The following is a 14,091-nucleotide window of genomic DNA, read 5'->3' as shown; positions in this document are numbered from 1 at the left end:
ATTATACAAGCTGTTTGGGCGTGGATATAGTACGTACCCTTGTCTAACTTGTTTAGACAACTTCCCTGGGGGCGCTGACTTGCTAGCCAATTTTATTTTGCCTCGGATCGGGGGCGCAAGTGGTGATGCTTGCTTAGAGTGCCACAGGGAGGCCTGTATTGATCTGGAATTCTACATTTTAGCTGTATTCTGTCCTGACAGTAGCTTCAAAGGGGCAAGGGAATGCTCTGGCACAACCGTTTGCCTAAGAACATTCTATAGTGTTGAATATAATGCTTAAGATATCAATAAGTAAGCTATCAATTTCCAGCCTTACAGTCCTAGCTTTTCTTGATTCATACTCCATATACTACACATTCCCAATAGCGATTCTTCCTTTGCAGCTTCAGATTTTAATTTCCAGCAACATCAATGTCTGGACAGTCTAAATGATTTGACTCAACCACGTAATAAACACCAATTGTACCCTGAAGAACCTTACGTCCTTCCAGCCTGAGGGATGCACCTTCCTGTATTATATCATCATTAATTGTTCTCAACATAAGTACAGTATATATTTATTTTATATATATAATTGTAATAAATATATTTAAACATTATTTATTTGTAATTGAAATATGCACTAAATTCACAAGTGAACCGAGACGGGAACGAATTGTGAGAACCCAGACACTGGGTGCACATTATCAAATCGGCTGCGACTACACTTCCCGTGAGCACCTCTGCTTTGTTGCTACGGACTCAAACAGCTCAGACGTCACATAGTGACAGCAGAGCGGGAGCTGGTGTGACGGACAAGGAAAAGCCGAGTCTTTACACAGCATCTTAAGGTAGTTTACATTTATTTGTTCCATTTTCGGTATGTTGGTCAGATCTTGGTCCACTGGCAGCCAGGTTATTGTGTAGATCGGAGTTAGGATACCGGTCCACAGCACCGCCACCAACTGCGCAGCTCGTGGAACGATGAGCGCGCGGTAAGGCCGCTGATGTTCGTTAACTTTTTCAAAGGCACTTTTTTATTCGGGTGGTGATATTTGTGTTTATCACTTTTCGAAATTCAAACGCTGATTGATAATATGTAATTTAATAGTTTCTGAATTCTGTCGTTTCTTTAGGCATTCAACTGGCGGTAAAAATGCGCCCGCGGCTGGATGAATTAGCAGTGTGTACCGGAACTTCGCCTTCCTAGTTAGTTATCGGATGCTGTTACTTAATCTCCACAAAGTAGTTCGTTCAGTAGTCGCTATTTTATCACGTACAAAACTTAGCCGTTTTTTCTGAAGAGAGTTGGCAAACTTTTGCCTGATTTGATGTCGCAATGGTCTGGTGCCTGGTTTCACTATCGCGTAGCAGGTACACCGGCAGCCTTGTTGCATATAGGTACAGGGCTTGGTGATCTACAACTTTTTATTCTATTACGCTTTTTGACTGAGAGTAGGCTTCACAACCCTTAATGTGTGACATGAAATGTAAGGATCGATAATCTGAAATCTTATCTTCCACCCTATCCATCCCAGACAGCATACGGCACATGAAAGTTCTGAATGGGAGGGCAGTTGCTTGCTGTGAAATTATTACTAAGTCTGCTGTTGTTAATTGAATCTTATAAAATGCATGTAAGTTTATGTGCAGTGATTTTAAATGTGTGCACGGATGTTGTTGTCTCCCATCACACTTACCATGTGGTGTGGTGTCTGTTGTACAGGTAACCGGATGGCTTCGATCGACATCGCTCAGCTGGCTGACTCTCTGGCCAAGACCCAGGTGGGGGATGGAGAGCTGAGTTTCAAGGGCCGAGGATTGAAGCTGGACAGCGCCCAGTCTGGTGAGAATAAGCCGCTTGCAGTAACGGGTTCAGTGTGAGCACAAGCAGCGGAAGAGCTGCCTACTGGTACAGAATCGTCATCTTTTATGTCCTGCAGAGCTGTGGTGTGGATCACTAATGGCTCGGCTCCTCTCATCCTTGGCTGTGGTGTGTAGCATGTTGGTGCACAGGCAAGTGTTAGAGCTGATTTTCTGCTTCTTGCATAGTGGAGGAGTTGGTGCGAGAAATCGAGGCTTTCCGGGAGCTGCAGGCCTTGAGGCTGGAGGGGAACACAGTGGGCGTGGAGGCCGCAATGGCCATCGCCAGGGCACTGGAGAGCAAGAGTCAGCTGCAGGTAGGAACCTATCAGGCCAGAGGTCCAGTGTGGCAGGCCTGCTGGCTTTGTGTGTGTTTTTTTTTTTTTTTTTCTCTTACTTAGGACTGTGTTACTCAGCTTGTTTCAGGGACAAAAATGCATTTGTTTCTCATTTGTTCCTGGGTAAAAATAAATAAGCCTTTAGCTTTGCTAACAGCACATGGCAACATGGCGACATCGCAACTGTGAAACTGACTCCATGTTCACACATTCCTAAAAGCATCATAAGATCTGTTTGCACTGCGTAGGTAGCGAGGGAGCAAATCTGGAGAGAAATATGACAAATGCTGAGCAGTCTGCGCTTCTCGTGGAGGAAATGGCAGTAGCACTTGGTGACTTCCTGCTTAGTTTAGTTTGGGCGGAGGGGTGCAGCATGTCCCTTTGCCTCTGTGATAGTGGAGAAGCTGATCTTTGTGGTGTTCCTTTGGTTTTTATATTGTCATGATTTTCTGCTATGTAATACGCTCCATTACTGTAATATTACCTTGTTCATTACATTAAAATCTGTGTTTGTAATATTAAAGTTCTTCATCAGACGAAACATTGACTGTCCGGAATATTAACTGAAACGGGCAGGTCGCAATTTAAAATATTAAAAATCTACATTGAGCTACACTGAGGTGGCAGTGAAGAAAGGGACAGCTCAGCAGCCACGACATCTTTTAAAAGAAGAGATGTTATGGAAAAACGAGGTAAAAAGACATCAGTGGTGTGGTGGTACTTGTTGCAGTCTGATAGATTTATTAAGCCAAAGAATAAAGAACAATATGCCTCTCATTGATATTTTATGAGTAGTACTAAGCTGCCTATGGAATTATGGGTGTTACTTAACGTCGGTATAGTACCGAAAAGCCAGCGCCCGGACGAATTTCTACACGCATCATCTAAAGTCCTGGTGATTACTGCACATGCCCGATATAATCGCAGTGTGATAGTGCAGTGCTGGTAAGTGTGCTTAGACACCCAGTACACCTGGCTGTCGTTTCGTTCTTCGCAGTTCTGCTACTGGAGTGACATGTTCACCGGCCGCCTGCGATCTGAGATCCCTCCAGCGTTGGTAAGTATCCTCTGCTTGACCCTGCAGGACTGTCTGGTTTTCCCGTATTTTTTTTTTTTCTCCTGGGGTTTTCACTCCGTTCTGTGGTTAAAGGAGATGAAGGTGAGAATTAACAATATTTTGCTAATTATCGGCATTATTTGACATTATAAGTGGACTATTAGAATAAAAATTTAGCCTGAAAAGCATTAAACTACGTAGCATGTCTCCATGTCTGGCTTGGGTATCAGACTTTACATTGTTCATTTATAGTACTTTGTTAAGGTTAGAGTAAGGTTGCAATTTGTTAACTTTCCTGTTTGATGCGATAGCTGTGCTGTGCTGAGTCCTCTCTCCCCCCCCCCCCCACTCATTTCCAGACCTCCCTGGGCAATGGTCTGATAAGAGCAGGGGCACGGCTGACTGAGCTAGACCTGAGTGACAATGCTTTCGGACCCGATGGTGTGAGGGGGATCGAGGCGCTGCTCAAGAGCGCCTCCTGCCACAGCCTCCGGGAACTGCGGTTGAACAACTGCGGCATGGGAGTCGGGGGCGGCAAGGTGCAGCGTCGATAAAAGATATTTATTTATTGCAGGTTTTCATTAGCAGAATTTGCATGAAAACCAAGCTGTAGAAAAGTGAACCTGGATGTGTGTACAGATCCTCGCTGCAGCATTGATGGAGTGCCACACACAGTCTGCGATGCTGGGCACGGCCTTCCGGCTCAAGGTGTTTGTCGCTGGGCGGAACCGGCTGGAAAATGAAGGGGCCACAGCGCTCGCACAAGCTTTCCAGGTACCCCGGCTCGGACATACTCGTCCTCCTGTTGCTATGACAACAGGTGCTTGCTGCTAGGTTACTGATCTGCGAGTATCAGTAGAGAGGGTCCAGCTCCTTGTAGAAGAACTATAATCTAGAGGAAGTTATTTAAATTCTGTGTATATGATGTTAATCTGTTATGGTATATATAGCTTACAAATGTTATGCACAGAATGAGAGGCTGGGAGCGTTACTATGACGACACTGGGCAGGCTGGTCCACTGGTGTGAGAGCTGGCTTTTCCTAAGCTGTTTATCATCGATTAGAAGCTCCTTTTTTTCTGTCTGGCAGGTGCTGGGTAGCCTGGAGGAGGTGCACATGCCCCAGAACGGCATCAACCATCGGGGGGTGAGGGCTGTGGCCGGCGCCATGCAGTTCAATCCACAGCTGCGTGTGCTAAACTTCAACGACAACACGTTCACCAAGAAAGGCGCCATCGCCATGGCGAAGGTAGCGAGACAGCGGAATGCAGAATGGACCCTCGGCTGTACAGCCTGTTTACACTAGTGTTCTTCCCACAACGGAGCATCTCTGGGTCCGGGTGACGAAAATGGTAGGGACTTAAACTTACATATGCCCCGTATCCTGTCCCTCTTAGGCCCTGACCTACCTGCGCAATGTCCAGGTGATCAATTTTGGCGACTGCCTGGTGCGCTCCGAAGGTGCCTTGGCCATAGCTGAAGCCCTGAGAGAAGGGTTGCCCATCCTTAAGGTACCGTCAGCTATACATCTTTTCTGTGCACTGGGCACTCAAGCCGTGTCAGAGAGAACCTGCTGCTTTATCACTGCATTGATTTCGTCTCTAACTGCAGGAGCTCAATCTCTCATTCGGTGAGATAACGGAGGAAGCAGCTCTGCTGGTGGCTCATGCTGTTAAGGACAAAAGCCAGCTGGAGAAGCTGGACCTTAATGGTATTCGTATAGAGACACGCACCAACTGACCACCCAAAGTCATCTAATGAGGTGATGTCATCTCAGTTATGTGTGTGTGCTTATGTCTGTCTCGTGCTCAGGTAATTGTCTGGGTGAGGAGGGCTGTGAGGCTCTGAAGGACACCATGGACGCCATGAACATGGGCAACACCTTGTGCTCACTCAGGTATGGGGGTGGTCCTGACCTTCAGTGTGACCTGTTGGTTGCCCGTGAGCAAATAACCTGATAGCAGTACCTGCGGGGGGGTTTATCTCTGGGAGGATCGTAGTTGTTGTGATATATTCCATGTGTCCTCCAACCACAGTGATGATGAGGGAGAGCTGGAGGATGATGAAGAGGATGCTGATAGCGAAGAAGAGGAGGAGGACGAAGATTCTGAGCTTCAGGATGAGGAAGGCGAAGAACCAGTTGCAGTAACAGGAAATGGGGTAAGGAGATGTGGACGGAGAGTCAAGGGAGACGGGAGCTGCAAACCAGATCACAAATCCAAAATCAGGCTGAATTTCTGTGTTTTTTTTTTTGTTTTTTTAATCAAAGATTCAGCAGCTGAAACACACTATAACAGTCTAATGTGCTTGATGTGGTTCTCTGAGGAAAATGTTCTTCTAAAGTAAATGGTGTTTCTACGAGCTCCATGTCTCCTTTGCTGGGTCATAGTAAAGCTTTCTGATGCCCTCCATCATCTTTTTCGTCATTTTCTTAGGTGTCCACACCCGACGAGTCCTCGATACCTGTGGACATTGACTCCTTCCTCAGCGCCCCCTCTCCCGGCAAGCTACTCGACCTCGGAACCAAGCGGAGCCTGCTGATCGAGCAACAGGTAAGCAGACGACTTGGAACTCCTACATGCACCATTTAAGTGGAGCAGGGAGGCAGCCGGACGTCTGGGTCTTCCCAATTCAGACGAACCGAAGATTTGACAGCCCTCCCCTCCTGACCAGGTCGACGTGTCAGACGCTGGCAAGACAGCAGCGATGTTCCTGAAGATCTCGTCTGTGTATGGAGAAGATCCCGAGGTCAGGAGAGCTGTGCTGGAGAGCACTGGTGAGGAACTTGTTTGATGTACACTGCTTCTGTACTGCATGGTAATACTGATGACCGCAGAGCAATAACCTGGGTGCTGACGTATCCTCTCTGTTTTCATATTACAAGTCTTACTACTTTAATACAAGATGGTATCATTTTAAAGTAGCTGATTCCCTCCATGTTGATCAACTGTCTCCCTCCATCACCCATACAGACGCATTGCTGAAGAAGGCCTTCTCCTGTCCGTCCTTCCAGACCTACGACTTCATCTCCAGCCTGATGACGATGTTGGCGCTGCTCAAGGTAAATGCAAATGAAACAAGTCAGCCTTACCGACCAGTAAGCCCACATCTGTCGCTGTGATTCTTCGGTAATATATCAGCCTGCCCCCCCATACAACGCAAATACAGGCTTTACTAATGCTTCCTTGTCCCTTTTCTCACTGTCGCGCTTCTTTTTTCCAGAACGAGGACAATGCGAAGACCCTTCCGGTGGTGCCAGGTCATCTGCTGGTCTTGGAGCATGTGGTGCGGCAGGTCTACTTCCCGAGGGACCACCTCGGCACGCTGGACGCTCTTGTGTCCCGGTAAGTCTGGGTCTTCCCTTGGTCTTTGTGCCCTAGCTAAAGAAATACAAAAGAGAGGTTTTATAACACTAATTAAAAAAAAAATCTAATTCTGAGATACTGCGTTGTTTGAATAATAGTTGTTGTTTGAAAAAATTTTAATAGGGTGTGTGCCGTTTTGGATAATAGCATCTGCAAATTACTTAAATGTTAATATGATGAATGAAAACAAATATTTTTTGTTATATTGCTTAAAACAGGTTGTATTTATGCATACCCTGATAGGCCCTTGTTAGCTGCGGTATGGTAATGCACGTGTGTGTGTGTGGTTGCATGTCTGTTCCTGCTTGTGCTCTAGGCAAAGCCAAGCCTTTGAATCCTGTGCCAGCGCTTGGAACAACCTCAAGACCACCTTGGAAAGAAGGATCCGACTGGAGTGCTGAGAGCGACCCCATGGCCCAGGACCGCCAAAGTGCTACATCCTGGGCAGTACTGGACCAAGGCTCTGAAGCAGCCTGTACTATGCTCCACTCAGGACACACAGACTGTCTCTCACACCCACAGACAGACACGCACCACCTTGCTGTGCTGCTGCACGACTGGGCAAACACGGACGCTCCGTGTTCAACTCCAGCAGAGCAACTGAAGGCTGCATATCAACATCAGAAGAGTTTTATTACTGTGCTGCTTATTTGTTACAAAAGTATGGAGAAGGGACTATGTATGAAAACATGGGTAGATTCAGATTTCCTGCACCGGACTGTGATCTATAGGGGTGTGAATGGTGACCCAGCCCAGCTGGGAGGCTTCTACGCATCAGTGCCTTTTTCTAATGGATGTTGTTTCTGTCGTTTACACTGCATACATGTCGCAGCCTGTCTTTTGGTACTGATATCTGACCTTTTGAGGAAGGATCATGGTTGTTCTGCACAGGAACAGGTCATTCGCTTAGCCGCTCGCTGAGGTTATGGTACCGTCCTGGGCGCATGTAGGAAGGGAAATGTAATCAGGCTCAGTGCTCAGTTATTTCATATCTGTCTGCTGTATAATTTCAGTGATATGTTCTATTATACTTTTCTAAAAACAGACATTTAACTCGTCTTGCTAATCTGTATTGGTTTGAAGGAGGCATGTTCTGTCAAATATAGATTTTGCTTTAACATCAAAATTACAAAGGGCGTTTAGCCACATTATAGATTGGTATAAGGTTGCCCATTGACCAACTTTTGCTAGGATCACACTTAGTATGGCTTATTACACTCATATTTAGTTCCTCTCTCCATTTTCTGTTTCGACTTGCTGACACTCACACTAATGTGTGTATGCCCATAATTTGGAGGTTGAGATGATGTCCCCCCCCCCACCCCCCTAATTTCACGACAATCCACCTCCCAATGGAACGTACCTTTGCCATACGGGGTGTGATTATGAACTTCAAAGAGGAGTAACGATGAAGTTAGTCACTATCTGCTCGGCACCTCTAAGATTAGAAACAATACCGTATTTTCACCTTGGGTTTTATACATCGACTCGGGATTACAAGGGGAATGCTCGATTCTAAATCATAATACATATAACCATACACAAACTATTGCAAATCGATTTAAAATCGTGCCGAAATATGTGCAGACGTAGGTAGCGAATCGCAGCGCAGACTTTGCATCCAAACTAAACAAAGTATCTGGCGCCAAACAAACGTTATAGAGACGAGTTTCGTCAACTGCAGCGGTATATAATCTTGTGATTTTACCATCTTGGGGTAATACTGTATAATCAATTAATTTCGCTTCATCTTGGATAGCCGTAGCGTTCTTCTGCGTCACATCTCCCTGTCACATAGCATTAAGCTCACCCAGTATCAGAAGTAACGTCAATTAGAAAACTATTTTGCAGTCACGACTGATATTTGCTTAGTTTCACTTAACGTCGACTTTGTGTGTTGCTGGTGGAAGTAGTACCTATAGGGTCCACAGCCCCGAATAATGCTACGTCTTATATTATTTATAAAAATTGCCCTATAAACATGGGAATCTGATCTGATAGGGTATAAATGACCGATATTTATTTTTGTTTATTAAACACGTACGCGTCTGCCACAACGAGAGAAAAAATCGAAGTCATTCTAATCCGCGGGACGATCATATTCTTTTATAAATAAGATTATTTGCGGCTGTTATTCCATCCAGTAATGTTGTAACAGTTTATATTGGTCTAGGGTGCTTAAATTCAGCCCCAAGCAGAATAGGGGCCACAGAAGAGTAGGTTACACCCGCAAAACTAAACAATCGCAGCAATAATTTATCTGTTGCTAATATTTGTTTCAGAAATGCAAAATGAGTTGTGTAAACTGGAACTCCATTTCCGAGTTGCCACAAAGTCGATTTGAAACTCTGTTGGACAAAGTGAGAGGTTCAGAAATGTATCGAAGACGTGTCACTTTCCGAAAGACGGCGTTACTTTAAGACTGGACTGCAGTTAAATTGATCTAAACGTGCTCGCTTTCCTCGCGTTTGTCTTTTTAAATCTAAAAAGGAAATGGTCAGAGCAGATGCACACGTATAGCCTATTGTGGAATAATTTTGGTATTTTATAACTTGCACTCTCACTGAAGAGGTATACAGGCGAATGTACATGTCAATTGTGATACGAAGAAAACGGCCGATTTCCTTCCAAACTCACGAAGGTAAGTCGACAAAATAATTCATAGTTTCAAAAGTTTTAAAATTGGAAATGCGTGTTTGAAATAGAAATGTGCGACGACTCTAAAGAAACGCGCAGCATTTTACTTGTCTGGAAATTTAACGAGTGAATGCGTGGGAACCAGCTGAGACGACTGGCCGGAGAAAAAAAAAACATTGTTAAATATAGATATCATACCTAAATGAGCCGGTGGTGTCACCACCTTTTATGTTGTTTAATTGAATGAATTCATTTCTTCCTAGATGGCGCAGGCGCGTCCCATGGAGCGCACCGTTTTGTCTTGGGCTGCAGGGGCGCTCTTGCAACTCCTTTGTGTTACCGCTGTGCGTCTCGGCAGATGCCCCAGGGTGTGCGTGTGTGACAGCATTCAGCTCACCGTGACCTGTGTCAACAAAAACCTAACACAGGTTCCGCCCACTATCAACGAGGTGAGGGGAGGGCAGCATGAACTGACCTAGGGACTACAATCACAAAACTACTTTCTCCAAAACTTGTTTTTTTCTGGCTATCCCCTATTCTCACCATCTCCTATTTCCTTGTGCCCCTCCCTCGCCTCAGATCACTCTGAAGCTGGACCTGAAGGGGAATGCCATCCAGGAGCTGCCGACAGGGGCGTTTCAGCACACGCCCTACCTGACGCACCTCTCCCTGCAGCGGTGCGACATTCAGAGGGTGCGCGTGGGGGCTTTCCGGGGCCTGGGTCGCCTGGTCCACCTCAACCTGGCCAGTAACAAAATAGCCATTCTTTACCAGGTACGGCAGCTGTGCTCTGCTTTTCTGGGGAGACACCAGTACGATATATTGAATTCCACTGTGAATAACTAGATTCCCTCTGCAGTCAACACTGAGACTGACACGAATGTTTCATTGTTCCGGCGGACAGGAGTCATTTGATGGGCTCTCATCGCTGAAGCAGCTCCTCCTCGACCATAACCTGGTGGAGGAGATCCAGCCAGGGGCTTTTTCCCAGCTGAGCTCCATCAGTCTGCTGTCCCTCGCCCACAACCGGCTGGTCTACCTGCCCAACATGGCCTTCCAGGGCCTGCAGGCCATCAAGTGGCTGCGCCTCAGTCACAACTCGCTGAATAACTTGGCTGTGGAGGCCTTCGCCGGCCTCTTCACTCTTCTCCGCCTCAGCCTGGACCACAACGAGCTGCAGTTCTTCCCGACGTTGACCATGACCAGGTACAGCGCCCCCTGCTGGGGGAGGCCCTCTGCCTGCTTGGGTATGCGGTTATTGTGAATGCTGTGCTGCAGTACACTGTGTTCCTGTGCAATCTGAAGGCCTTGCCAAGAAGTATCAGAAATGTATTCAGGTGTTCAGAATGGACATATCTGTCCATCTTGCAACCACTTATCCAGTAGAAGGTCGCAGGGAGGCTGGGACTGCAGAACACCCTAGATGGGATATCAGACCATTGGCACACATTCACACACTGGGGGATGTAGGGGAGCCAGATTCCTAGTAGCTGATTTTTTGGTCAGTAGGTGAAAAGCAGAGCGTCTCCCTACATGGCACATGGGAGAACATGCAAGCCCACAGAACAGGTTTGGGATTCGAACCATGGGCTACTGTGCTGCACACACAAAAATGCTAATAAAGTTCAGGAGTTATAGTGCTGGAGTGCTTAGATGGAAGAATTTTCCATGTAGGTGGTTGAAGTAAGTCGAGTCCAGAAGACTGATCTTGCTGTGTTCTTATGGATTTTTACTGCACCCTCCGGCCTCCTTGTGTCTGATCCTCATCACCAGACTCTTTTCCTTGCAGACTGCCTGAGTTGATCCGTCTGGAGCTCAGTCACAACCCCATGACCTACCTGGGTGAGGAAACTGTGGTCATGCCCAAGCTTGCCCACCTCTCGCTGGACCACATGTCCCTGCAAGACTTCTCGCAGATGGCTCTGGCCTCGGCACCCCGGCTGGCCCATCTGGACCTCAGCCACAACCAGCTGCGCATCCTGCACCCACTCATTGGCCCCGAGTCCTTGTTGCGACTCAACCTAACCGGCAACCCGGTCTACTGCAGCTGCTACCTGCGGCCGCTGATGGAGTGGACCATCCGGGGCCGCGTCCGGCTGCTGGGGGCCTGCGCCGGGCCCCCTTACCTCTCTGGAGAGAATCTAAGAACGATACACCCCCCCGACCTACGATGCCTGAGCCAGGAGGCCATGCTGAAAGCGGAGATGGAGGAGATGAGCAGGACCGCCCTACTCACCACACCCGAGCCCCGCTACAAGGTCCAGTGTCCTGCCAACTGCATCTGCGAGGTAAGGGGAGGCACGCTGACAGCTTGGAGCTAACTTCGCAGCTTGGAAGGTGGCCAACTAGAACATAAGATTCAAAGACGTGCTAAACAAAAGCATCTTGCTGGTTGGGGTATTAAATGTGGAACTGGTGGGAGAATTCTATCTACCGCTGGTTAAAAACTGTCATCCCTAAAAACGGACAGTTTTGTTCTGACGCGAACTCTTCCCTGGTTAGTTCTCATTAATGGCCTTGAATGGGTTTGACCACTGAAGTGTGGTTTGCTCTTTCCCCACTACCTCAAGTGTTATTCCATACATGTATTATTTACCCCAAGAGTTGCTTTTTGCTAAAATATGACAAAACTTCAAGGCCAAGAATTAAGTAGAAGCAGTATTTTTTTTTTGAAAAATGCATAACTAGCCTGTTCATCTGACAGATTCAACATGGTCATAAATTGTAGAAGGGGGTACTTGGGCCCGGATAACTTCATTAAGAAAAATTACCTACAATTAAAAACAATCCAATACAGTATTATTAAGAATGGCCGAAATTATAACATTGATTAAAAAAAAAAAAAAACAACCAGTGGGCCTGACTGAGTTTTATTGCATTAGAAACCCTGATGAATTCAGAAGCTACAAAGCTAACAAAGACCTTTAAGAGGTTGTGTTGAAAGAGTGGGAGGAGTGGTTTGGCAAAAGGTGGCTACTGGATTCTGCACAGCAGTCACAGGCTCTTTTGCTTTCCCTTCCCTGTCTGACCAGGGTGAGACCAACCACTCCACCTGTGAGAACCGTGGCCACACTAAGGTTCCCCGCGGTTTCCCGCTGGACACCAGTCTGCTGGACCTCCGGGGAAACCACTTCCATTACATCCCCAGCCAGAGCTTCACGGGCCTGGCCCAAGTGGTCTCTCTGCACCTGCAGTGCTGCAAGATCCATGAGCTAGAGAAAGGTGCCTTCAATGGGATGAGGAGCCTGGTCTATCTCTACCTGTCAGAGAATGATCTCTCCGTCTTGAGCGCTGAAGCCTTTAAGGGCATCCCTGAGCTGACCTACCTGCACCTTGAGCAGAATAAGTTTGCCAAGTTCCCCAGTAGAGCTTTTCAACTTCTTCCCAACCTCCTTATGCTCCACTTGGAGAACAACACCATAGCTAACCTGGAGCAGGGAATCCTCGCAGACACCAAGAGGCTCACTGGCTTGTACCTGACGGGAAATAATATCAACTCTGTTGCACCTGGTGCTTTTGATCCCGCCCCCGCCCTCAGCACCCTCCATCTGAACTCCAACCAGCTCAAAGTGGTACCAAGCGATGCACTCGCTAAGGTGGCTAACCTGGCCGAGCTCCGCCTCTCCCAGAATCCTGTTCGCTGGGTGGGACCCAGAGCCTTCCTCTCATTGGCAGACAGCCTGAAGCATCTTTATCTTGATGGCATGGGCCTGGAGAAGGTGAGACACACATCATGTTTGTCATCCCAATTTCAGGAAATTTGACGTTATACTGATTGATTTTGCCTTTGCTTCATGACTGACTTACAGATGTCTAAGGATTCTCTGGCCGGCCTGGGTTCAGGGCTGCGCAGTCTGCTGCTGGAGGAGAACCAGCTAGAGGCGCTGCCCAGCCTGAGTCCCCTAACAGGCCTGGAGGTCATCAACCTGAGTGGGAACCCTCTGATGTGTGACTGCACACTGCTGCCCCTGCGCAAGTGAGGGGACTCTTGTGCACTCACTCAGCCAATACAGGAAAGCCGGATATAAAGAGATGCGCATCTTAAACTCTACAATGCTTTTAATCATTAGGACATTTGCAATGACCTCCCTCCACCAAATAACTCTACATTTATATTATTATCCAGCATTAACTTGACCTGTTTCTCTCTGCCCCAGGTGGATCGAGAGTGTGAACCTGAAGGTAAGAGCCACCTGCGGTCACCCGCCGGAACTTCGGGGCGAGAAGGTCAAGGATGTCCAGGTCTTCAAGAGCTGTGCTGGGGAGAAACCACCTGCTACCCCAACTCCCAAAACCTCGCAAATGGTCAAATCCACAAAAAACAGGCGCATTAAAACTCCAAAATCCAAGAATCCTAAATCTGCACCCAAAACCAAGAAACCCAAATCCGCACAGAACCACAGATCCACCCGCCTACAGACCACTTGACCAGTGTCACACGGGCCTATGAGACAGCAAATCCAACCCTGTGCATGAGCCCCTTAGCTCAAACCAATGAAGTCCCAAGACGACAACATGAGTGGGGGAGAGGGGGGCAGGGGCACCAGAAATTAACCTTAAATTGGAGCTAATTCTCCCGAAATTATGGGAACAAAGAAACTGATAATGGCACCAATTTTACAATTATACAATTTTTAACACCATCTTACCTATAAAACTACTGGTTAAAATAAAATTAGCATTTTATTACCTTGCTAACCCTTTTTAATTTTTGTACACACTTTGAAGTGTTTACATTACCAGTGTGCATATCTGTATAATAGAGGCTGATTAATTCTTGATTAATCTTTGTGAATAAATCTTTTCACCAGCACTCAGTTGTGATGGGCGGTAATGACACCACTTGGGAAAAC

The 14,091-nt window shown here is 47.0% G+C and overlaps 2 protein-coding genes across 7 annotated transcripts; both read left to right on the top strand.

The window, feature by feature from the left end:
• Positions 1-725: 725 nt before the first annotated feature.
• LOC125742267 (ran GTPase-activating protein 1-like) lies at positions 726-7,649 on the top strand. 6 transcript variants are annotated; one of them, XM_049014133.1, is made up of 16 exons: positions 726-830; positions 1,706-1,825; positions 2,032-2,159; positions 3,178-3,237; positions 3,597-3,776; positions 3,877-4,011; positions 4,327-4,485; positions 4,634-4,747; positions 4,848-4,947; positions 5,049-5,133; positions 5,273-5,396; positions 5,672-5,788; positions 5,910-6,012; positions 6,209-6,297; positions 6,459-6,580; positions 6,918-7,649. In XM_049014133.1, the coding sequence occupies exons 2-16, from the start codon at positions 1,714-1,716 to the stop codon at positions 7,000-7,002; spliced, it is 1,713 nt and encodes a 570-aa protein (XP_048870090.1). In that variant the 5' UTR covers positions 726-830; positions 1,706-1,713; the 3' UTR covers positions 7,003-7,649. The 6 variants fall into 6 exon arrangements, with proteins under 6 accessions (XP_048870090.1, XP_048870093.1, XP_048870092.1 ...); XM_049014136.1 differs by lacking the exon at positions 726-830 and adding an exon at positions 861-974; XM_049014135.1 differs by lacking the exon at positions 726-830 and adding an exon at positions 1,036-1,188.
• A 1,435-nt stretch (positions 7,650-9,084) lies between these two features.
• Positions 9,085-14,051, top strand: LOC125742266 (chondroadherin-like protein). The gene is made up of 8 exons (XM_049014129.1): positions 9,085-9,242; positions 9,502-9,687; positions 9,818-10,012; positions 10,143-10,444; positions 11,028-11,526; positions 12,271-12,957; positions 13,048-13,214; positions 13,396-14,051. The coding sequence occupies exons 2-8, from the start codon at positions 9,502-9,504 to the stop codon at positions 13,664-13,666; spliced, it is 2,307 nt and encodes a 768-aa protein (XP_048870086.1). The 5' UTR covers positions 9,085-9,242; the 3' UTR covers positions 13,667-14,051.
• The last annotated feature ends 40 nt before the right edge of the window (positions 14,052-14,091 follow it).

This window comes from Brienomyrus brachyistius, chromosome 5 (genome assembly GCF_023856365.1).
Source record: "Brienomyrus brachyistius isolate T26 chromosome 5, BBRACH_0.4, whole genome shotgun sequence".
Classification (NCBI taxonomy): domain Eukaryota; kingdom Metazoa; phylum Chordata; class Actinopteri; order Osteoglossiformes; family Mormyridae; genus Brienomyrus; species Brienomyrus brachyistius.
The sequence above is the reverse complement of the archived record's forward strand: the minus strand, read 5'-3'. Positions and strand labels throughout refer to the sequence as shown.